A 26,694-nucleotide genomic window follows, 5' to 3' on the forward strand; every position below is an offset into this window, starting at 1 on the left:
CTTGGTGATTTGAACTTTGCCCTACATTTTTAACTTAAACCGCCTGGGCTGACTTGACTCTTCCAGCTGCCATTCATCCATATCTTGTTATTTACCGACTAGTGAGATGGCTCAGATTTAACAGTAGAGTTGTGTGTGTGGCAGCAGAAAACAGTGGCTAACGTAGCACCTGTTAGCGTTAGCAGCAGCAGCAGCAGCATATTGAATAGCCATTAAATGATCGGAAGTGATGCCTGTCAACCTTTGCTCTCGTCCTTCCTGTAATACCTCACTGATATCACCCAGTAAAGTAGAGCTCCTTAACAGTAGTCTTTATAACCATCATCAACATCATCATCATCATCATCCAGATTTACAATTACACATTAGCCTTTAAATGTCACTAAATCAACACCACAGGAGGGCAAATATCAGCTGGAGTTGGACCTTGTTTCTCTTGCCTGTTGTGTTTATGCTCCTCTTCTTCCTGTCATAGTTAAAACAAGCAAACTGATTTTTTTTTTTGGGCTGGGCTACAGTTCAGTGACTTTTATTATTTCAAGAGACAGATCGCTGTCATGGTTTAAAAGACAATTGTGTCCCAGGATTTTGCTGCTGTTAATATCAGACTGTTGTGTTGTTGTGTTGTAGTGGAATATTTAATGAACATAGAAAGTAAAAGGAAGTCCGTGTGATCATTTTTAATGGTGTGTGTTTGGTTTACTCATCACAGGCTGACTCTGGAGAAGCTTTGTCCAGTCTGAAAAAATAACTAAAGATATGTGCAGGATTATTTTGGGTTGGGCTTAAAACAACAAACAGAACATCTGGCGTTAGGAAGATATGGCTGCTCAACAGACAGGCAGAGTCCAGTCAAAGTTGCACTATGGGAAAATGTAGGATTCAGTGTTTTTAGAAGTTGGACCATTAAACATCAGCCTGTCTCTGCCTCTACTGAACCAATATTACTTTAACCATATTTTAAAATCAGGACTCTTCTTACTTAATTTAAGCACAATAGTAAATCAGTGCAACATATACTGTATAGAAATAGTGTGAAGTTGTTGCAGGCTGAGGATGGAAGCAGATTTTGTAACAGCCTCTTACCTTAGACTTCACATAAAACCTCTGGGAATTTGTGAGTCTTTGAAAATTCATGCTAACACACCGGCAGTCAGCGGCAGAATAAATAACGCAACTTTCCAGCAGAATTTCTCAGTGAATGAAAATGTTGAATTCATCAGTCCCCAGGTCACAATGTTGCCTCGACAACCTACAACCAGCAACTCTGAGATAGTGAAAAGTTTCATAATTGGCCGGTTCAGAGACTTAAAATGCTTTGCATGGTGTTCACTGTCATTTTTAAACCAGTCACACATCTTTGCAGATATTCACAATGTTCCTTCAGGGTACAAGTAGTTTTTCGGCTGAGTCAGCAACAGTTTACCTGAGGGTTGGAATAGGAAAACCTTGTCACTTAGATTTGAGCAATTTTCATGTTTTTAAATTGCATCTTAAAGTTTTTACATTGACTTGTATACCCATGAGACCTAGAAAATCATTCAAATCATATGTGTAGTTGCTCTTTTGTGGGTTTTTTTTTTTTTTTCATTTTTGGAGATAGGTGTTGCGTGTTGCTCTGACTGCTAGATATGAGGATGCAGGCACATCTGAGGTTTTCTCTTCCCCTGTCAGACGTCTCCGGCTGGGATTCCTCTGCCTCTGTCAGACTCCCGCTGTGCCAACAAAGCCGACTCCTCACACCGGTTCAGCTCGCAGCGGGGTGTGCTCACAAATTCAGCTGACGTCAAAACTGTCCTGCCATCCCCGGAGTTAGTCAGCAGTGGGAAGGAAAACCTGTTTTTGTAATTTGTGTTTTGATTCGGCTTTGTAATGAAAAGACCGAGAGAATGACTGTCAAACTGTGAAGCGTTGGGTAATGCAGACGGGAAAAAAAGTGTTTGTTGGTATTCAAAAGCTTGTCGTTGATTGTTTCTGAAGAGATTTTCCATTAACGTCCCCGGTGTGTTTTTTAGCAGTTTTACCCGTTGAAAAACACGCTCGACAGTTGGTACGAAAATATGTTGGACTGATTTGTTGACAGTGCGAGAGCAACATTACACATTTCTAGGAGTTTTGTTTGTTATTCTGCTCCCGCAATGGGAATAGCTGTTGCCGAGGCAACACTTCCTCTCCCTGGAGAGCCAAGGAAAGGAAGAAACCTGAGGAATGACACCCGGCTATATTTTGGGCTGCAGTGTGTGGGCTGAGCAGAAAGCACTGAGCTTCCTGTGACAATGGGTGGGAGGTTCACAGGACATATTGGCCTCTGCAGAATGCTTCTTTCCTGTCAGACAATCGACTTAAGAGCCTGTAAAGGAGCCTGTGGCAGATGAGACATGTGTTATCTGCTAGCACACAATGTCTACATTGCACCTCAAGCACCACATATTTTTCAGTAATTACCATATTTGCTTTGTTTTTTTTGTTCTGTTTAGCATACATCTTGTTAATGTGTCCCCCTTTTTGTATTAAACCTGGCAGTTAATAATAATAATATTAATAATAATAATTCAGGGAGACAATTCACACACTTAAGATGATATTTACCTTCATTAAGAGGAAATGTACGCACTGATCTATTTTGGCCTTGCACCCTTGAGAATGTAAGTTTTAAAACAAGAAGAGATCCATACACACAGCTGTAGAGGCATAAAGAAACAGCTCCCATAGGTGCATGCTGGGGTGGCAGTGGGATGAGAGACGCATCAGGCGCAGCTGCAGCAAAGTGATCAGCAGTAGAGAGCGAGGAATCCCACAGCAGAAATAAACCACTCAATTGGCGACGGCCAACTCTGCCAACGTGTCAGCTGATTCAGAACTCACATGAGCTGCTCCTATTTTTTCATCCCATGTCATGTTAGTACCACAGAAACGCTCAACTCATTTATTTAATTACTACATTTTATTTGCCTTGGAATATACTCTACTGCAAATGATCAACACATTATTTCAGACGCAACACTTTTTGTTCATTGTCATCATTTTCTAATGTTTTATAACCAAACGGATGCATCTTATATTTACCATAAGTGTGTGATCAGCTGGTCAATATAAACTGTAAACTGCTTGACCTTTGCTTAACATGTATGTACATGGGCTAGAACTCCTACACAGCATGCACAGTCATGCACAGCTAACATTCTACATCCCAACATTTAATAGGCAATAATAAATCCCCATGATAAAACACCACACACTGTGCAGTAGTAGTCCCAGCGTGCACTTATTTTACAATTATCATACAGTTGTGAATTGAATTATAGACGAGTAAGTGGCTGACATATAAACTCTTCTGAGTACTGTATGAAAATGAAGCACACTGTTAGTGCACTGTACACACAGTAAGCTCCTGGTGATAGTTATAAATAGCTGTTACAACATTTGCAACACACATATTATCTCTTCAGCAAACAGATCACACGCAGTCGTAAAACACGCTGCGCTCAGAAATGTTGGGGAATCTTGATCAGACTCCATCTGTCCTCCTTTGTCTCGCCTCCCCGTGTCTTTTTATTCCTGTAACGCAGAGTGTGTGTGTGTGTGTGTGTGTGTGTGTGTGTGTGAGTGTGTGTCTCTGCGCTGTCGTCTCCCGGGCGTTTGTCAGAGCTGTTAAACAGATTTAAAGCCGGTGTTTATTGTTGTGCTGCTCCGCCCTGTTATTGCTGCATTCTCTCCATTCTCCCCCCCCCCCCTTAGCACCCGCTGGCCAGATGGTGTCACTCCAGGAGCTAATTCAGCCCTCACACATGTGTGTTACGCAAACACATTTGTAGCAACATACACCATTTAGGATTTTCCTTTTCTCACATGCACAATAACACACACACACACACACACACACACACACACACACACACACACACACACACACACACATAAACACTTGAACATTAATTGACTGCATTATATTATACACACAACAGCATACATTACCACAGAAATACTTAGCATGCACATAGATGGCAACACACACAGCTCAAGGAATATTTCAGGATACACACACACACACACACACACACACTTTATGTATTCATTAATGAACACAAACATGACAGGTGCATACAACCATGCATACACAATACATGTTTACACAGATCACACAGATAAACTAGCAGGAGGTTTCATTTTGTCACGAGTTGACAGACAAAAGCAAAGAGAGAGGGACAGACAGAGAGAGAGAGAGAGAAAGGCAGAGAAATGACAGGATGGAGGTCAAAATACACACACACACACCCCCACACACAACAGCAGCATTCCCAGGTCCAGAGAAAATCTGGAGGCCAAGAGCCACTGGAAAAAACACAGGACAGGCTCCAAATCTCATCAAAAACATCCAAATAGTGCAGATCCCTCATGTTCCTGCGTCCTTGTCCACAGCCTGACACTGCACACTCGCTCTGCCTTCCCTTCCAAGATTCAGTGCAGCTGATTTAAACAGATATTTTTTCAGTACGGCAACGGCCTCTTTCGGCTGTCACAGATTAAACAGCAAGACATGTTTCACCTGTAGTTTAGCAGCAGGCTGATTTTTCAGTTGCAGAAAAATAAGATACTTGAGCACCTGAAATGTCACTGTCCTTGTCTCTTCAGCAGCTACAGCACATTCAGGATATTTGTAGTGTATCATCAATGCGGCTTAGGTAGTGCACTCATTAGATTTAATACTGTAATAGTAGGTTGTTGTCTTCTTTTATTCCTCCTTTCATCTTTGACAGGGTAACTGACACACATGGTGGTGGTGGAAAAGGGATTTGTTAGAAGGTGTAAAACTGCTGGGGTGGGATTCTGCGCTGACTCAGAGAGACTTACGCCTTGTACAAAACTGCCTATTAACTTTTTTCCTCTTTTGAAGGTGGCAGATTGCTGACAGCAAACTAGATTTCACAGTTTACATACATACATAAAAAAAGTCATTTTTTTCTCTCTTTAATAGCATCAGGATGTTTTTTTTTTTACTGACTGCGATGTTTGGGGTGAAATACTACATGAAATGTCACTGAGCATGTGTGTGTTCAGCTTATTAAATATGAGAATGATTATTCTGTTTACAGAAAACATCCAGACTCAGGGTTCACACACGTGTCATCGCCTCCAAAGTCGACAGTTTTACCACAAATCATCTTGATACTTTACTCCCACACGATTCAAATTCAGCATTATATCCACTGCTGCAAAAACAGAGAGAGTTAGCGTAGCGACACAGCGAACAACAGAGTGTGAAGCAGAAAGAGAAGCAAAGTGAGACAAAGTAAAGGGAGGGGGGGGGGGGTTGGGGGTAGCCTGCTTGCGGTTTGGCTCCTGTTAGCTGGATGAGTGTAGCGGCAAACTGACCCGCCAGAGATTAACACCTCACGTCTCCCGTTCTATTTCCCCGCTCTCCCATAACACACTTCATACAACAACACCGCCAAAAAACTAGCTTACCATCACAAAAGATTAGGCCTTTAACCGTGAAGTCAAACGAACAGGAAAAATACAGCACATCGATTAACAAAAGGTGAAAAGGATGTGGTTCATTTAATCTGTGTGCTAGCCAATTATGCAACATTGATCACTGTAGAAATGTGTGCTTTCCCTTGTTCACAGCCTGATAAGCTTCTTGGCACACAATGCGCTCTCTCTTTTCTCTCTTCAAGGCAATAACCCTCTGATTATATGCTTTGAGTGAAGCAGGGAGGCTGGGTAAATGAGTGTATGCTCTAAGTTAATCAAAGGTGTGTTTGATGTCGCTGACAGCAGCATTAGACTGAAGGTGTATGCTTTGCTGTCTCTCTGCGTAGCTTCACACACGCGCGCAAATATAAAAGCCAGCGAGCGCCACACGAGTAAATCAATCCAGTCTACATCATGACAAGTGAGAGTGATTTATCTGACATGCCGAGAGCCGCCGTAACGCGTACAGAATCAGTCCGACAACTGAGCAATAAATCTAGCGAGCGGCACCTCAGCCAGCTTTAAAAAGGAGCTAAACACTGCTGAAAAGGTGCTACAAATGACTCCGCTCTGCTGCATTCATGCCACACGGAAAGATGATAGAGACCAACTTAGCATTTGAAAGTTACCGTTCACCTCGGGGTTACTAGAAAACACTTTTCATCTCGGTTGACAGATGTTACAGGCTTCCTGGGAATTAGCTTTTATACTTCAGCTCGGTGTCTCCAACCTGTTGAAGTTTGATGGATATGCATTTGCACCAATGCTATACTAGTGATGAAACACAGAAATAATTACACAGTATCTCACTGCAGATTCAATGATGATACATATGATATAAATAAATACAAAGAAGCAGCGGTTTTAAGACCTTCTTAATGTACATTATATAATGACTTTAATGCACATTGTATCTCAGCACAGAATAGCATCAGCTGCAGATTTTCTACGTTAGCTCCGTCCTGGCCTTCCACGTAAACCGCTCTCGTCTGTCTGCATCCACTTAAGCGGTTTTTAACCAAAAAGTTTCAGCACGTAATGCGGAACTGAAACAGGAACTTTAAGTGTCTGTGTTTAAGTATATTTTCGTTTCATAGTCTAAACTGGGAATTATACGTCTCAGTAGATATTATGTTAAACATCAGGAAAGGATGTTGATGAATAAACCTCCCAAACCTTAACAGTGGGGTTTTACAAAGCTGATTGTTTGATTCAAGTCAGGAGAACAAAAATATGCGATTTAGAAGTGTATAAATATTTATCTCATCTTTCAGTAATCCCTAATATAACTGTTTTCTACAATTGTGTGGTACATTACATCTGTTTCCTTAGATACCCCGGCTTTTCTTGTAGCACTTGATGCACCTTTAATAAACCTTACGCTGCAGTTTTTTAAGTAAGTAATTCATTGCCATTTTTGCTGCATGCTTTGACAGTGGCAAAGCTTAAAGAGGGCCAGCTATCCTCTTTGTGCCATCGCTTAATGTCGAGGGAGGTGTACCCCGCTGAGCTCTTTGTGTCTTTTAAATAATTACTGGCCTCAGAAAGAGGAGACTGCAGTGGAGAAAGCGTGATGATGTGCATTAGACACCACCATCTCTCTTTATCTCCCTCTCTCTTTTACACACTCTTGTCTATTTTCTTTCACTCCAGGCTCCATTTGTGAGACTTGTGCCTTTTGCCTTCTGGTTTATGCATGCCTCATGAAGACCCCCTTACCCTTTGCAAGCAATTTCAGGGTTGCTGACATTCCTCTGTGCAGAATGCATAAACCTTCCTTTGGGAGCTGAGTGTGCTTCCACTGTGAACCTCAAGGCCCCGGCATAACCACGTAAAGCCGTACACTTTATTGTTGCCGGCATGGAAACCTGTGTTGGATTTTATGCACTCATACCCACACACACACACACACACACACATACACACAGAGACACACACATACACACACAGAGACACACACACATGCTCCAGTCCCCATGCAGCCTGGAACGGCAACAAAGCTCTCCCGTACTGTTGCCAGGGTAACGTGGTCGGGTCAAACCAGTCGAGCGGTCTCTCCTGTTCCAGGCTGAGACCCCCCCCCCTCCTCCCCTCCTCCTCCCTCCACACTGCTTCCCCTCACTTGCACTATCTCTGTTTCTGTTTCTCTGTCCGTCCTCCTTATCCTCTCCTCTTTCCTCTCCACTTTTCGTCTGTTCCCTCCAGCTCGTCATATCCTAACACACTTCTCCACTTTTTGGTCACTGTCACACTTGTGCCCCGAGCTGAACAGGAGTACAATGAGGAGATTCACCACTCAGACCACTTTGTGTAATTAAAGGTTATAGAACTGAATGTCCATTCCTCTTCATTTTGGACCGAAATACTAAAATTGACACCTGGGAAATGTTTAAAGTTTCAGTGGCACTGAGGGTGAATAGATAACATCATAATATAAAAAGTATTTTTTTTAATGTACAAGATCTAGTTCTTACACTGAATGCAAATGTGGTATATTTACTGGCAGCCAAGATGCATTTACTTTGCAATTATTTGGAAAGTGGAAATGTTCCAAAAATGTAATGGAAACGACACAGCTAGACTATTAAAATGTCTTTATTACTGATAGAGCACCAAAGACACAAGACAAATGTTCCTATCTAAGTCCAATTGGTTTATGATGCTCAAGCTCAGATATTAAAAATAAGATTAGCCAAAATTCTGGCAGACAACAAGACTAAATTGAGCAGCATTTTGGCTCTTCAACTGATGTGCACCGTACATGGCAGCAGTGGCTTGTTCTGAGATTTTATACACGGGGTCACAGAGGGACGGCAAGGACATAAAAACTTCAAAGTGACACACAGTCATTCATTGAACACTTTGAATCACTCAAACTTCAGAAAGGAGTGAAAGTCGTGTGACAAAAACCGAAGCTGACCCATATCAGAGCTTTTTAGAAGGGTAATGTTACGTCAGGGCCTCTGCCCAAATACACATTCATATTTCATGTTTAAACAGTACAACATTGTGTGAATGGAAAAGGGGATTCATGCTGACGTTGAATGGAGCATGAATGAGTAATGCGTGGCACATGAGGGGGGTGAGCGGGGTGTGGGGGGGGAGACGACCGCACCGCTGCGTATCGTCAGCTCAGGTCAAGTCACTGTTTGTTTGGATTTGATTGTTTGAAGAGCTTGTCTGAAAGTCTCAGTGTAACTCTGGTGATGCTGCTCTGGAGTTTTCAGAAGCACAATTTCAGTCGTTTGCTCCCATGCCAATTTTGTGGCACGTCCTGTTATTTGTGCTCTAGGCAGTTTACATTTCGGGTGAAATGGGGACACAGCATGAGTGTCAGATAGAGTAGTGACATGAATGAATGCTCACATGATTCAAATAGATTGTGTTGTATTGTACTTACCTTACTGGATTTTGTACGACCTATAAAATGTTTTAACCATATTTCTGCTGTATTAGACAAAGTTTTAGAATTTAATGAAATAGAAAAGAAATCACAGATATTGCAAAAATGTAATACTTTAACCATCTAAGTTGCACTTTTAGAGAATTTTCCATTTGACTTTATCAGTGTCTGTGCATGCCACTGATTTTAAAGGGTAAAAGACTACAGCAGCCTACTGGTGACCTTACCCAAAGTGTGATTAGAGGGTTGGCATGAGTGTTAGGTTGATGGATCAGTGCGGTGTGCATGTCACAGCTTCAGCTTCTAATGTGTTATCTAATCAGAGTCAAGTGGCGTAATCTTACAACTGAGGTAACACGAACTTGTAGCAACACAAAGTCTGATGGTCGTTTAATTTAAAGGACAGGAGTTCAAACCTTTTTTCTTTCTTTTTTATGACTGTTAAAATAAAAAAAGTGAACATTAGTTATTAAACATGAAGAATAAGATTTAATAGAAACATCAATCTACAGGCCACACAATAAAAAAACTTAATTGGTTATCATTTTTGGATCATAACAAATATTATTTCAACTTTAGATTGTGCTCATCTCCTACAACTGGCATTCATTTGCACTCTGTCTACTGGATATGCAAAGATGACACCAATCCTCATTTCAGATATTTAATAGAATTAATGATGAAGGTGTCAAACTCCCATCTAATCATTGTAGTCCTCATGTATCACTGTGTGTGTTTTCTACCTTGGCTGAGCAAAGCAGATGATAACCAGCAGGGCGTCCGCCAGAATGCAAATAAGACTCCACATTTCTGCAAAGTTGATGCTTAATTGATCCCAGCACTCACAGCGGGCTTGTTCACCGAGGCATGTTTCTATTGTACTGGAGGTTCAGCTCTGTCTAAAAAGGGGGGAAACACCTGGTTGCATTCTCAGCATCCTCTGTTGTCAGTCTGTAGTCGCTTTGTCCTGGTAACAGCTCTTTAAAGACGGCTCTCCAGGTAATGAATTGCATGACAAGTGGCCTGCTAATACCGTCTGGCCTCTCATGAGAAATTAATGTGCTGCCTTGTGGGGTGAGAAGTGCTGCTGTGAGCTGCTGTGTGATGTCAGTGCAATGACATTAAATCCTTCTGTTAAAGTGCTGTCGGCCTGTGAGATGGGTTACCTCACTTAGCATATATCACAGGAAACTATGCCGCTCTTAAAAGTTTGTCAGTTTCTCTGATCCATTCTTTATGATCAGTATTCACAACCTTGTTGTTTATTTGAGCTTCACAGAATAACTATAAAGTTTTGAACCATAAAGGCTTGCTATTCAATGAGAGTATCTTTTGTGCTCAAAACTAGAAAGAAGAAAATTTAATAACTAGTAACACTTCATGTGTTTCCAAACAGCTTCTCTTGGGAGACTGGGAATGTAGCAGTAAGTAAGAAAAGAAACAGAAAAAGAATAGTGAAGCACAAAATAGTTTAGGCAAATAGTGAAACAGTTTTTTGTAAGTGTTTGTAGGATATTTACCCTCCTCCTCTCCAATGATTTATTAATATACTGTAGTTTTGTTTGGACTTAAATAGTTTTTTGCCATGGAAACATACAGTATTTTGTGAACATTTTGTTTGTCTGCCTTTTTTCCATATGTTAGTTTTTTGCAGCGGTCGATGTGGGCAACTCTCATCATAGAAAGGTGTCAGTCTAGCCACAAGCTAAGATAACCTAGCCTGGGAACCAGACAGATCTGCAAGCTCATGTTTTATTTGTACTGGCAGATGTGTCTGGCTCCCCTTTCATTTAGACAGATATCCAGCCGACCTGGCCTGGGTCGGGCCAATCACAGGCATTCACCTAACCGTTACAATGACTGACAGAGTAGTGCTGTTGAGCCATTTTCATGAACAACTTTGATGGCTTCTGCTGATGTCAAACAGTCTGTTGAATCTGTAGTATTTAACAGTATTTTTTTAAAAAGGATGTGTTTGCTGTACTTCTTACAGGATTTGGTAAGTTGCTCAGCCCTATGTCATACATTCTGTTGTTCTAATTGGTTGTAGGTTTGTCCAATTGCATCCAGAGGCATTCTAGTCTGTGCCTGTTGATAACACCCCTTGGAAATCGAAAATTAACTGAAAGGTTCCAGACCAATTAGCAATTGTGAACTGGTCTGGTGATACCAGGCTACTAACCCCCCCCCCATAGAGCCAATAATTAAATTATTCATATGGAGCACTAAGCTGACTGCAGTCAGGCCAGGCACTGCTGACTGTGAACAGATGTTGAAATGTGACCTAGCAGCCCTCAGCCTTGAACTCTACGCAGCTTCAAGCTTCAAACCCGCGGTGTGTCGTTCAGCGACACAGTGACAGTAAATGCAGGCCTCCACGACAGGCTTTACCAACCAGCAGCATGTCACAAACTCCACTTGGGCCTGAGATGTTGAAATAAGAGGCAGCAGAAGCCCAGAAGGAGGATACAATTCAATCAGCCGACACACAAGCAGACAGTCTGGCAGCAGCATTTTCCACAGGCTGGCAGGTGTGCATGTACGTCACTGTGTGTGTGCTTTTATCATGTTGGCTATGTTCATAAAGGAAGCTTCAGTGAATCTGGAGAAAGATTGTTCTTAATTGAACTAAACACCAAATGAAATACACCCCTCTGTGCTCCTTCATGAGCTCTACAGAGCGGAAAGAGAACAGAAAAAGATTTTGCCTCATGTGAGCCCAACAGTCCATCCACACTTTCTGCTGTCAGTCTTGAAGGTGACGTCATTTTTCTCCTCTAGCACACTGATGTGGGGCCAGAGTGCTACACACCTACTATATTACAGCTATTATAGTCAAAAGTACAGGCACTGGTATATATTAACTGTCCTTTCATTTCAAAAGTCATAAAGAAAGCGAGGGAAGTACATTTAATAAAGTGCTGTAGGGCAGGAGTGGATGAACCCAGTTACAGAGTAAGAAGTAAAGCCAACATGTCCGCAAGGAGGCAGGGATCATTTCATTGGTCTACACTACGCCTAGCCTTCTGTTGGTTGGGGGAATTTGACAGTGTTGTTGCACAAACCATCTGAGAGCAGAGCAGAAACCTGTCAGTCAGGAACTCCCAAGTCAAACTCATTTTTAGCTGTTCCATTGTACACAGGGCAGTGCAGGATAATAGCATAGCAGACTATATACTTTTACAACTAAAAATCAAGTGAAATGGGAATTGAAATAGGCAGGCCAGAGTGGCACCAGACTGAGCGATTCAGTGCAGCATGACTCATTTTTGTTTGCTGCACCACTGCTAAATGTTAACAAAGTTGCCTAAACTACTCTCAAACCACATGCTGGCACTGCTTCATTCCTAACACTTTGTGGAAATTGAATGTTTTCACATCACAGATGATGATGATCTAAGACACTTAGATATAAGTCTTATAGAAAATAGCTGAATTTTTAAATGTAGCATGTTGTAGAGCAGTTAAGTGTCAGCTGGTTGCCGTGCAGGTTCCATGAATGATACAGTATACAATCAGTAATGCTGAAGATTTCAAAAATATAGATAAATAAATACATAATTAGAGTGCCATTTGCCATTGAAAGGTTCAGCATTGGTGTTAATCTCTCCTCATACTGTTGCAAAATGATTCTGCTGCTGATTATGTGTAGAGGGCTTAATACTGTATAAATAGCTAACAAATGGTTTGCTAACAAAACGCCTCATCAATAGCTACTAATCGAGTGTTCTTGAATAATTCCATCTGTTTAATGAGCAATGGGATCACAGAGTTCTTTTGAAAGTAAAAAATTGGTCCGTATAGCCAAACCCATTAGATTCTATTACATTCATTTGGCAGTCACTCTTGTCCTAAGCAATTTACAGTAAGTGCATTCAGAGTGAGCTGGAAATGCTGGAAAATGTTTTAAACATATGGCAAAAGATGAGGAGTAACTCTTCAGTGAGGAGTCAGAACAGAAGAGATAATTAAACATCAGTGTAAGAACCAAAGACTTTGGTTAACATTGCACACCAGTGTTAGTTTGCTTTTTAAAAACACTTTTGTTTTATTTAGTGCCAAGTTGAATATATCCAAGGTTTCAGAAAAATGCCAGTTTTTTTGCTTGCAATTACAACTTGAAAGCAGAGTTGAACAACTGGTAATTATGGTAACTCCCACATGGTAGCATAATGCCATATGGTGTGTCATAGCACTGCAAATGATGGGAACCAGATTACGCTAACATGCTTGGTCAGTGCATTACTTAATCATTTGTTTTTTGTTTACCACACTGAGGCTCCAGCATGAGTTTAGCATACCACAGCAGCTGATTTCTCACTAGCAACAGTAGCCCAGCCACAGTATGGTGCCGTTTACATATGCCTGCGCAATTCTGATCAAGGAGTGAGATAGAGGAGAGGGCGAAGGAAAACCACAGAGTGAGATACTTCAGGCAGTTACAAACAGTGTTTGACTCCAATAAACAAACACCAGCTCCATACAGGCCATAACCCAAGCATGAAAGGAATGATTGGTTAAAGGGGGGGAAATTGCTTGGTCATAGTCTAAGTGTAGAGCGACTGTATTTCCTCCTGTGTGTGTTAAAGCAGCACTTCATATCATAAGCTCATTATATCTGAGCCATAAAGTGATTATGGGCTCCAGTAAGGCATTGTTCTGCTGTTGACAGGATTAAAGATGACTTCAGAGGGAGAGTGAGCATCGCCGCTCTCTACTCGAGTGCTTGCTTGCTTTGTGTAAGCCAGCCACTGAAAGAGGCTGCGTGCTTGACTGTTTGCCAGCTGTGACACCCCTTCCCCCTTTTTTTCTATTTTATACATTCATCTCCTGCCACTCTGTCCATCCATCTAGATATCTATCCGCTTTGTTCTGTCGGAAGTATCATGTTTCATAGACATGTCATCACCTTGTGTACAATTGTTTCAATGTTTTTCAGGAAATCCTTGACACAAAAGAGCACTAAATCTGTCCTGTCACTGTGGAATCATTAGTATCTATGTCAGTGTGTGTGTGGGTGTAGAATTTCTAAAGGAATACGTAAAGTTTGTTTTTATGTTTTTTTGCAGGGGTTTTGTGTTGTTTTTGTTTTTTTTATATCAAAAGTAAAGACTTTGTGAAACAGGTTATATCGTATCCACTTGGCCATACCACAATATCAGGTTTATCCACGGTTCATATATCATATATATCATACATATATACTGTACATACTTGTATATATCTTTATCTCACACACACTTTCTCATCTGTTGGCATCTAGTTTCTCATGTATTCTTTTTTGTCTCCTTGCAGAGGAAGACGGGTGTGGTGAAGACGCAGGAGAAGAATGAGCGGTGGAAGGAGAAAAAGGTAGCGAAGCTCCAGAAGAAAGAAGAAGAGCAGGCGGCGGAGGAAGAGGAGAACGTCCAGCCTGTCGTGGACGCCCTGGAGAATGGCTTCCTTCATCACGCCCAGCGGGAACAGGAGAGGATGAACGAGAGGCTGCTGAAGAAGACGTACTCCAAGAAGAACAAAATGGTCAGTCTCTGCCTCAGTGGCTTTTTTTTATATATCACGTCAGGAAATCTCATTGAACATCAGTACAGCATAAGTTATGAAGGTTACATGTAGGTTGCATGGACTCTTTTATATGTGTTACATCTTTGTGAGTACTTTCTTGCATCTTGAGTCTTTTTGGGAGACTATTATTTTGGCGACTCACAGTTATTCTTTAAAATATACACGTTGTAGTCATCTGGCTGCTGCTCCACATTCATTTTGAAGCAGAAAAATCAACAAGGAGAGTCAGGACTTTGTACCATAGTGTTGAGATTGCCAAGAGATAACTTCTCTTCACATGAGACACTTAAGTCCCCTCTATCAGTGCACCATCAAATCACATCACAGTGTTCAACTTTGGAGAAAATCATTTTCTTCAAATCCTCTTTTTGTGAGTACCTGTTAAAGGCTGAGTAGAGAGATAGCCTGTCTGGAGCTGTCTACTATTGACTTAATATTGACCCAGTCATTTTGAAGATGGTGTATATTGTTTTTTTTTTAAACACTTTCTTGATTTTCATTGTTTTTGAAATAGAAACTTGTTTTTGAAATAGAAACAAAGCTCTTATTTTCCTTGAAGGGGAAGTCCAAATCATTTCCAATAATGCACCATGTGATTGTGCAGAGGTTTTGTCATAAGGGACTTTTGCTAATTTCCTAGTTATTACATATGTCAAATTGTGGTTAGTGGTGATGTTGAGCTCTACAGTAACTTCCTTTTACTTTCAGCCTCCTTTACTAGATTTGATTTTAATAGATGTGGCCGATATTTAATAATTACCAGGTTTGTGGTCGGAGTCTTGTTTAGTTTTTTTTAGCTTTTTCTTTTTTCTACTATTGATATCTCCTATTTCATGTTTGATTTTGCATTGGCAGTGATATTTAACATGTTACTGTGTTGATAGTGTTTTACATCTACATTTCTTACTGCTTCTTACATATAGTATATCCACCTGGGAATATCTCTGGGCCATTGAGAACATACTCTCTTTTCCAAGGCCAACCTGAATATAGAACATACAGAAAATAAAAACAATAATTACAATTTACACAAAGCTGAAATACAAACAGAGACAGCATTCAACAACATTTAGCCAAAGATATCAAGCATCATTCATAGAAAACCCGTATGTTCACACTGTATAAAACCTGCCAAAAGAAATTTGAAATGCATGCTCGGGATCAGCTCTTTCATTTAAGCAAGCTTTTGCACATTGTTCCACTTGCATGCCAATTTTCCAACCTCAGTACTAACCTGATTTTCTTCAAGAAGCAAATAATCCTGGGATCTAATCTAGTGTGAAAGTGATCTATAATTGAGAAGACATGAGATATATGTAGGAAGTTTGCCCACTAGTGTTTTGTAGATAAATACAATATAATGTTGTTGAACGGCACACTGGTTTACTTGTTGTCACATTTTTATGCAGAACTAAATTTGAATGGAGTTCAGCTGTATCTTGGGCTCGGCAGTGTTACTATAGTAAAACACACAACCGACACATACAGTACTGAGGTTAGACACACAACAGTAGGCTACATTGAACATTTTAATTGATATTCTACTTTACGCTGTACTGACTGAGTGAGTAATATGGGGCTGTTGTGCTTCTGTAGGATGCTTTGTGCATTATGCTCGCTATAACAAAAGAAAAACACACACATTACAGCTGCAGGCCAGGGAACTATTGTAGGAGGAATCACTCATCTCAAGGATTTAAACCTCAATAAAATGTAACATATGTGACTAGTACACTGATGAGTCTGCTAACAAAAGAGTGTGTGTTCATAAACAGATTGCTAGTGCGATGCCTTCAGGTGGGTTTATCCTGACATCCCATTCTTGTTTTCCTTCATGACTACTGAAGTAGGTATTTATTTGTTTATGCAGATACAGGGCTGTAGGGGATGTATTAACAAATGCATTTAAATTCAGATTGGAGTGTATTTTACTGTTATTACCCAAAACAGAATGCTTTTATGAGCGTGTCTTTTTGAAAGTGCAGAGAGAAAGTTAGCAAAGTGAAAAACCTGGCTTCGGTCCACTTCAGATTGAAGCAGTCAACTCAGGGTGAGAATGATGTTATACCCTCAACCCCACAAAACTGCATTTATGTTCCCTCAGTACAACAGCAGCTACATTGTTTTCAGTCAGAGGCTTTCTGTGTCACTGTACGGCTGTAATGAATGTCTCTTCAGCACCTTGCAGCAGCTTAAGGGGAGATTTTGGCTTTGGTTCACTGGGCTGGTTAAGACACATTGACCTCATGCATTGTTAAAGTACCCTGAAAAACACCTCAGTCCTGTGATCTGTGGATAACTGGAGACACCTCCCTTCCCAGCTGGACAGATGTATGAAGTACAGCCTGCTGTCTAGGCTCTGGTGTTTCCCCGTTGCTCCTATTTACAGTCACTTCTAAACTTTCCAATCCCTTCTTTTTATTTCTTGTGTCAGACTCTTACCTTAATCTCAGTGTTTGGTTGAAGTATTGTTCGACTCGCTCACTGTCTGAGATCATGCTGTTAAAACCTCTTTCAGCCTGCCCAGCTTCTAGTTCCCTGCTTACAAAGATCTGAAGCCTGTCTTTAATACATAACTACAACTCCCAATTCCCAACTACAGTATTATTGTTTAGAGAGCTAACCTAATGGTGTGTGAAACAACAACATCCAATTCCTGTTCTAATTACAGAGCAGATGAACGAGGCTCTTGACATGATTGCGTTGCATAACTAATAAATTATAGATAACACTATGAAATATAAAGCAGTTGATCTGCACCTTTTTAATAAGCATTTAGAAAGCTGAACAGAACAGAGTCTCTGTGCTCGTGTGTGTTAGAGGTCTGAGGAAGGCACCACACCTGCCCCCCCCCCACCCCCCTTTTTTTTGTACCACACCCACCTTCAATAATCCATCTCTTACAAGCTCTGTAAAAGACTCCCATAAATACAGTTTAAGCATCAGCTATGATTTACACACTGTTGCCAAATAGGAATGTTTGCATGTGTGGCAAGCTAGGACACATTACAACATGACTGCCTGTGCCCAACCACTATTTTGAGTAGCCTACCTAAATTTGCTGAGGGTCTGGCAGGACCTGTGGCCCAACCGGCCTTCTATGGACCCTCTCTGGGAGTCTGTATGCAGTTTAATTGTTTAAATTCTATGGCATTGTGTGGGTACTTTTCCTCGGCTTATGCGACGGGGATGGACGTGTTGATAGATTCACTGTTAGTGCTTGCTCCCTCAAACTCTCTTTTGATGTGTTGATGAGTCTCCGTCCGCTCATCCTCCACATTTCAAGGACCTGTTGTTATTCAGAGCAGCTCACATTGATCACAGCATCAATAAAGGTTTATTTCAAAATTTCATTTCAAACCTGGGACTGCAGTAGGCATGTAGTGTAAGAGCTCAAGTGCTTTGTGAAAAAAGAATAAGAGCTAAGGAGAGGAGGATAGAGATATCTACTGTTACTTTGCCCTCACCCGCTGTGATGTTATCATGCACATGAAGTGTCTCGGATAGATTGAATAAAACATGCACATAAAGCACGGCTGCTTCCAGATGGACTGGGGTTTGATGAGGAGCCCTTTGTGGTTTTTATCTGCCACAGAAAAAAAACATCCTTGGCAACAGCGGCGGTGGATACCATCATGTACTTGTTTAGTATTCACAGTTCATATTCTTTGCTGGCTTAACAGTACCGTGTACATGTTTAGTCTCACACTCATTCATCACAGTGGTTTGTATGTTCTCCTGGTGTTTGCGTGGGTTTCTTCCCACCATCAAGAGACCTATATGTTAGGGGTTATGCTCTAGTAAGCGGGCATACATAAATAGACTTTAAACTTTTGTAGGACTAAAAAAAGGAAAGAAATGCAGCACCAAACATCATCATAGCTTTAAATCAAGTTTTGATGTATAGCTGTGATTTCTCCCACAGTCTGATATCAAATACATGTTAGGAGCTTATTTGCAGCTTTGAAAACTAGTGTTTCAGGGGTCACATCAAGTGCAATATACAATTATTTCCATGTTATGACAAATTGTGTTTTGTCAACAGAACACAGTGTAGTGGTGTACAGTCATAGGCAGTGTACTGTATCACTTGACGCTTTGTCCTGCAGGCTGCCCTGCTCTCTTACTGTCCACTTTAGTTTTCCTCATCCATACTTCTTTCTATTTTGCTGTCTCTTCAGTCAGAGGAGGTGTCCCTATTGTATGTAACACACTATGAACCCACAGACGAGGTGGTGTGTTGGTCTCCTCCAGGCACCCTGGGGTGCCAGAAGCTCGCCGGAGGACAGGCGCTGCCATGTCTGAGCAGGGTTTGTCACAGGGGAGCATTTGATTCAATTCAAAGACTCTTCAGGACATCAGGCATAGCTGTGCGTTTGTGTGGGAGTGACACACTGTGTGTATGTGCTCAATAAGGTCTAGGAACTATTGTCCTCTTCTTCTCACACCTCACACTGCTGTCAAGAGATATTTCTCCCGCAGTCACACATGCAGGTCAGAGAGATTTTTGAGGATAAATGTTCAAATTGTTTGAATTGGAACCAACAGTGTAAACCAGTTTGAAACAATGATCAAAATAATTAGTTTCACTTTAATTTTTTATCTACAGCAGGGTGCAGCATTAAAAACTCAGAAACTCACCACTCAGAATCATTATAATGACACTCTTTTAAATGGGTTAGTCATTCCTTAAAGAAATAGTTCACCCTGAAATTAATATTCAGTCATTATTAGCTCACCTCTGTGAGTGTCTGCTGAAACTATCACCAACACACTGTCAGTTTGCTCCTTTACCCAGCCAACGTCAAACCAACACAAGACTCGCACGTCTATGACAGGAAAAATAGGTAAATATCACTATATCAGGTCATTGCTAGTTCACTTACTATTTCTAAATATAATACACTGATGTGTTGTTGTCTCGAGTTGTTGTTTTTAGCTGTCATTCTCTGCTGTAACATATCAGGAAAGCAGCTAGCAAGATACCCAGCAACATGACTTTGACCTTCAATATGCTTCAAATGGGAGTCATGAATAACACATAATGCTGACTCGCTCAAGCAACACACTGATAGCCACACATGCACATTACATCACTATCCCTGTCCATTAGTGCTGGGCTCTACTCTCCACTGCACTCACACCCCACTATTGTAACAAAGTCGTATAGGAAAACATCTCTGCACACTTCACTCTATTATTCCAACCCTCCCTGAGGCGAATCCCTCTCTCTATCAGGCCTGCCTGTGGACATGATGTCAGTATCCTGCATGCCCCGTCATACTGTAACTGCTTCAGGATTACTTCCCCGGCTTCATATCTAGGTGTGTTTATAAGCAGTAAGCCAGCCGGAGACAGATCAGATTAGCTGGGGCATTAACGGTGCGCTGGAGCATAGTTCAGGGGCGACCCGAGAGCCGCGATAGACGCAAGAGCACCGCTGCCCATCGGGAGACGGGCGAGCGATCAGGATGACTGATAGCGATTGGCTGGTTGTTATCTGGGGAGCAGCGACCCTGAGTGGTTGCAGCTTTGCTTAGGAGACACCCGGCAGACAATATCTCTCCCGGCTAAACCTGCTTCCAGTCCATTTAAACTGGAGATCAAGGTGAATCCTTTCCACCTGAGTCATCCTGGCCGAGTCACTGAGCTCCAATTTAATGTTGCTGGCCTATTTTTAAGTCGAACAATTCCAGATTCTTGTTGTCTAGACAGAAAACCATTAAAACAGCAACTATATCACAACAATTTCACATCAATATTTCCAAATGAAGCTTATTTAGGCTTCAGGAGCCTGAATCCACTTCACAAAGCCATATTTGTTCCACCCATCCTCCTGAGACTTAGCACCTTTTGCTCACTTGACTATATTCTGCTTGTAAAGTTGCAGTTGATTGAGGAACTGAAACAGTATCTAGTGTTGCACTCGTAATGAGATCAGCCTAAAAATGTGAAATCCTTGATGTAATTACGGGGTTGAAAAGCTTGTAAGTGGTAACGTGATAGAAAAGGCCTTTACTCCTGTTACTCAGATTAACACTGCAATTTAACAAAGAGCATTATTAGATGAGAGGATAATGAGGTATGCGGCAGAGGTGTCTGTAGGCACATCGCACGCGAGAGGGTGTGCACGTGTATGGAAGCGCGCAAAGAAAGAGATGAGTGGAGAAGCGTGACTCGTAATAGACCTTGACAGATCAATTAGTTAGCGGTTCGTAACAAGAGCACGTATGCACGATCACACGTCAGATAATTGTCCTAACCACATCAAAGACAAAGTTAGAAGATGAACACACGCATGCCTGTGCAGAAGAGATAAATGACAATATGACCACTTCAATTCAAAACATTTTGGTATCCAATTATGAGGATAAAAATCTGATAACCACTCTAATAAGTTGATTGCTGACATGAGAAGCACCCTGGAGATTTTCGTTGCCTTGGCGACAAATTGCATATATTGGAAAGTAATGTGATCATTTGCATTTTGAGCAAAGTCAGTTCTTTTTCTTACAAAGTAGGGTTATTGCTTGTATCTGATAACTGATAGCTGTATATAATGCTGTAATACAACCACACACACAAACATACAGGACTGAATAAATAACATGTTGGTGCTGATAGGTGGTGTAGGCGTTCCTGATAATATAATGTATATATTTCTCTAGAAAAAATATACACTTTTTTTTCCCCCAGCACACAGTTACACATCTCTTTTAAAGCACTTTACTGCCTCGCTACATGACACTTCAATACCAGCGCCTGATGAAAGGGCGAGAATACTTTCCCTGCATAACCATTTCCCAGCTGTCCCATGGATTTGAATGTGTGTGGACTGTATTCCCTCAAAACGCTGTTTCTCTAATGTGGTGAGAGAAATTCCAGCGCACAAGGCCACTTTTCAAAAGAAAGACATCTCATTTTAGAGCCACTCTCTTCAAATATAAAACTACAAATTATGAATGTTTAAAAGAGGACCTGAGTAATTTATGACTTCATTAACTTCAATAGCTGACCAAGGAATTACAGGCACATTTGATGAGCCTCCAGCACTTCATATACTGTAGTAGCCGTAGTAGCAGACATAAATATGAAACTCACATTTTCCCAGCAGAGAATAGTGAGCCAGCTATATGTAATTAGAGCAGAGATCAGAGAGAGGATGTTTAGTGTAGATGTAATGTAATCACCATAATAAATGTTCAAATAACAACACTTCTCTATTTAATTGATTTGTAGCTTACAAATATGGCTTTTTAGATTAAATGTGTTGGAAGACAAGACACTTGCTGGAATTGAGCAAACAGCTGTTTGGGTAATCCAGTTGTAGGAGAGTTTTAATTAAAATGCATGAAGGAAGAGAATTTTGACAACCAAAAATCTACTGTAAGTGAATTTGAGTTTTTTGGTATTGATCATGAATAAGTTAGAGTCACTTAAAGGTGAAGACATCCTATAGATAACAAATCAGGAAGGATTCTGCACGTTACATTTTGTGGTGACAACTGATGCGTGGCAAAAATGTCAGTAGCCTTTCATTCTCTCTTCCCTGTGATGATTTTCCTCCATGAACAAGTGTGTTGGAGCGCGTACCTTTTCTCGGTGTGCGTTTTCAACTTTCCTAAATGCCATCTATTTTTGCTCAGCAGACGGCCTGACCACAGTGGATTTAGTGTGAGGAGCCAAACTCGTCCCCACGGGTTTCCACTGGGGCTGGCGGTGTTGTTGACTTTGCCCGGGGATGCCAGGGGAAGGCTGGGAAAAGATGAGGGAACAGTCCCACCGGTGTTGAAATGGAGGCGGGGGGGAGGAGGGTGTGGAAGGATTTTGTGACCGCTGCTCCGGTCCCACGGGACGCTTTGGAGCTGGGGCTCAATCTGAGCTGGCTCCAGAAAGTTGGATTTGGAGAGTTGGCAAACTCAGAAAGTGGCAGATATTCCTGTAAAGTTATGACCGGCCTGTCAAAATAGATATAAATTCCATAGATGAATGGCTTGATACACTGAAAGATCCTTTTTTAAATCCAGAACAGGATTTTAAATGTGACTGTGATGAATGTGATCTACAGAAAATATCTCTACAGAATTCAATGGGGACACAAGTAAAATGATGTCATTGGTTAGTTAAACTGTGTCCTCTAGGAATATTTAGCCCTCCCAGATTTTTTATTGAGATCCATCACCTTTTCTCTCCCCAGGGCTATAGCCACAGCCTGCTAACCCCCTTAGAAAAGTAGAGAGAGAGAGAGAGAGAGAGAGAGAGACATAAATAGAACTGGAAATAAAGGGAAGCGAATGACAAAGAACGGCCGAACCCAGACAACCTTTGCGCCTGCTGTGCTTAGCCAGGTGAATATTGCATGGGACAGTGAACAGTGATTAATGTCAGGCCATGTAAGGTGCTTGGCCGGGTTGCTGTACTGTAGGGCTATACACATACATGTATACACACACATCCCATCACTTTTAACAAGCCATAGTCATTGAGATACAGCAGGGCTACTTCAGTGCAACCACTCCGGGGACAATTAGGTCTGGGAACATTAAATTAGCAGGGATCTAAAGCCATGCTCTGTTGGAGCTGGGGCTATTGCATGCTGGGATTGAACTAGGCAACAGAGGCGAGGAAAAACTGCTCCTGGATGTACTGTGTGTTATATGATATTGCTGAATGTAGTCAGAGCATTATTTCAGTGTTTAATTTTACAGTTACATTATGGTACAGAATTTATTTTCAGTATAGTCATTAGGTTTAGGAAGCAAGTATTAGCCAAAACACGTTTGTCAGGACATTATTTCTTGCTGGCTAATTGTGAATACTTTCTTTTTTTTAACTTAATTTATTAAAGTGGGACCTCCCAAGCTGCATCATATTCCAGTTTTGCATCTACTGGAGAATCTGTAGCTATAGAAACAGATATATTGCCCCTGGTAGATGTTTAACTAGAGCAGACGGCAGGGAGAGACACTTTATTACACCTCCTGCTTTATGATTTACAGTATCATTGTGGTGTATATTACTCTAATGTTTAGGGAACAGTTCGGAAATGTGTGCTGCAGGAAATATTCGGTACCTGGGGTCATGTTCCTCTTGCAGACGCAATCTACTGTGTAGTGCATCATAGTGCGAGCTGCAAGTGAAGTGAGGTTTATTTGTGAGATGCTTTTTTTTCCAACCCGGCTTATCACAAAGATGTAAACAAGAAAGAAGATCACAAACAGAAAGAAGAAGACAGGGTTATGTGTGTGAGGATGTGTACAAGTGCAGTTTGTACACCTGCATGGAAATCACTTTAAACAGAAAAACAATCTACTTGTTATTGGAGGTGTCACAGGAAGCACACTGTCGCTTTGAACCTGAACAGCCTTTAACAGACACTGAAAACCACAGTTCAGGGAAACAGAACAAAGTGTTAGAAATGAGGTCACTCAGCCCAGATCCTCAGATTGAGCTGCCTTTCATCTCACTTCAGACTGCTATAGAAATCATCCAATATGGGCCTTTTAGTGGGTATAGGTATGAGATGCCAGCTCATCACTATAGTTCACCCTTGACATTACGGCTTTAACTTGAAAAAAACAGACCATTTATCTTTGCCTTGCAGTTCAAGAGCGTTTTAAATGTCTCATTCATTTCTAACAAACCAACTCAACTGTACTTTGAGAGGTCTGAGATTTGTTTGTTCATATCGCTCATATCACAGTGTGGTGAATACCATAATGACACTTTGTATCTCGGATATTCTTTTGATAAACTATCTAACTATATGTGGCACTCTCTTCCTGCTCTACTCAGCTTTGGCGCTTCCTGTGTACCAAACAATTTCCCTGGAAACACCAAGCAGACAGCAGATGTCAGCAAATGTAAAAGCTTTCACAAAGTGTGTTAAATCACTGTTGCAATGGGACATTTACTAAAATGGAAAATAACAATCTGTCCCAGTGTTTCATCCAAGCATTAAATAGACATGGTGGGTCACCAATTTTAGCAGTGTGAGTTTAAAGCGTTATTAGTGTCCTGGCTGTTTCACAGATTGTCAGAACTTGCCTACAAAAATAAGTCAGGAGCACAGACTGAAGTGGTGTACCTCTTTGGCTTTACAATGACCACTTTATATATATATATATATATATATATATATATATATATATATGTTGAATATTAGAGAAAATGAATAGTCTCAGTATAATATAATGGCAATGGCCTTAAAACTCGCATATCAGTTAAATCCAGAAGCAGGCCTGTAACTTAGTACAGTGAGGGTCAAGTTTCCTGGCTGCTGCTGTATGAGGGAGTGGGCCCGGTCCACGGTACAGTGTTGTGCTGGAAGCTCTATGGAGGTGGGGATCTGGTGTTTGTTAGGGAGAATGGAAGTGGGTAGCAGTCCTGAACCTTCACTGAAAAGAGAAAGCCTCCTGTAGTTGTGAGAGGTCTTTTGTTTGGAGGCCTGTATGTTTTGACAGGCCTGAGAGGGCGTAAGACAATAGAGAGGCCGGGCTGTATCCTGATGTGTTCCTGCAGTAAGCTGCTACGCTCCACTCTTATTGTTCTCCGCCGTCGTTTACAAATGCCTCCTTCTCTTCTTGTGACAGTTGCATCAATTTGTTTTAGTTAATTAGCGCTTCAATTAGCACCTATTTAATTAGATTCCATTTTATCATTGCTTGGCTTGAAGAATGTGTTTTCTCATGTGTGTACCAATGTGCAGCGCATCTCATTTATATGCTTGTGTTGTGCTTCTGTATGTTCCTCTATTGTATACTGTAAACATACAGGATGTGTCTCTGTGTATTTAAGCATGTGAGTTTACATTACTATGTGTGTCCCTGCATGGCTGCCATCAAGTGCTCGCCTGCTTGGCAGCATTTGAACGTTTAAGTGTCTAAGTGTCATCTTTGCCACTTTAGCCCATTAGGGTCACTACATTAATGGGATCTACCGAGGCCCCTGCCCCTGTTTTCATAGCCTGGGGGGGTTGGCGACTAGCAAAGCTGGACATTAACTCAGACGGATTAAATGGGATTAGTGGTGTCAGTGAGACAGATGTGATCTTTGCAGCCACAGCTTTCCTGTTCTCTGCTCGGTTTTGCTGTGATACAACACTGACCCCTGCTGCATTTGAGAGTCATTGCACCATATACATGAGGAGGCGGTGGATGATGCTGTGTTAACCCTTTGCCAGATTGCATCACATCGTCCATTGGGGGTCACTGTTCCCATTTGAAAAAGATGGTGCGAGGCCTCTCCTTTCCTCTTCTGCCATTTTGACTACCTAATGTAAAGCATGTCGGGGTTTGCAATATTGAGCCCAGGCAGTGGATATTTTTGCAGGTTCCATCAACATGTTTCCTGCAGCGTCTTGTAATGGATGCTTAATGTGGCTTCAAAATATTGCCATGAAAACAACATCGTCAAAGATAATGAAATGCCGCTAGAAACAACAAGGCTCATGTGTGGGTTGTATATGCCAGCGCCATTGCCAGCACTCATATTAACTCATTAAAACAGCAAGTAGCACTGCTCCACAAGGTCAGATGTATCCATATCAGTCACAAATCTCCTTGCGTCAAACACGACCTACAATTAGCATAACACATATGCAGGGAGAGTGACTTAAACAGGGTGTATTTAAAATGTTCAGACTCAAAATGACATTCTATTTATTTAATGGGTTGTGATTTAGGGGTTATTGTTCACACTTATATGCCTTCGAACAGGGAGCATGTTTCCTTTTTTCCCCTTTTTAAAGGCCATTCACACAGTAGCAATTGAACCAAGGGCTATAATTGTGTTTTCATGTACTATAGATCCTGTCATTAGGCCCCTGGGTCTGCAGGCAGTTATATGATGACAGCTGACAAGGGGGCGCGGCTCCTTTGAGGAAGAAGGGGTGTGGGGGGGGGGGGACCACACGCACAAAAGCCACAATTACTTCCTGGATGGTCCCCAGAGCTCAGTGGTTGGAGTGTGTATGTAAAATGATGTGGGAGAGGCCATTTGCAAAACAAAGAGAGGGGAGGTGGGGGGGTGAGAATGATTGCTTTTGCACAATAGTGCATGTACACCCTGAGGCGGGGGGTTGAAGTGGCAGACTAGGAGTTGACACACCCCCTAGCAGTCCCTGAAGAGCTGGATCCAGATGGGGGTGTGGTTCTTGTGGTTGACCCCTTGGAGCGAAGAGGGTCAGGGTCCGTCCTCTCGGCCCTGAAGGGAGGAGATAGCCCAGGGGGTGGAACTCTCAGAACATATGGGTG

The 26,694-nt window shown here is 41.5% G+C and overlaps 1 protein-coding gene across 3 annotated transcripts in view; it reads left to right on the plus strand.

Annotated features, from left to right (window-relative positions):
• fbrsl1 (fibrosin-like 1) overlaps positions 1 to 26,694 on the plus strand; it is a 283,649-nt gene that overhangs the window by 65,429 nt on the left and 191,526 nt on the right. For all 3 annotated transcript variants that reach the window (XM_053326197.1, XM_053326196.1, XM_053326195.1), the window contains exon 2: positions 14,174 to 14,398. In XM_053326197.1, coding sequence (XP_053182172.1) covers positions 14,174 to 14,398 — 225 coding nt within the window. The remainder of the gene's footprint in view (positions 1 to 14,173; positions 14,399 to 26,694) is intronic.

The sequence above is a fragment of the Scomber japonicus genome, chromosome 9, assembly GCF_027409825.1.
Source record: "Scomber japonicus isolate fScoJap1 chromosome 9, fScoJap1.pri, whole genome shotgun sequence".
NCBI classification, from domain to species: domain Eukaryota; kingdom Metazoa; phylum Chordata; class Actinopteri; order Scombriformes; family Scombridae; genus Scomber; species Scomber japonicus.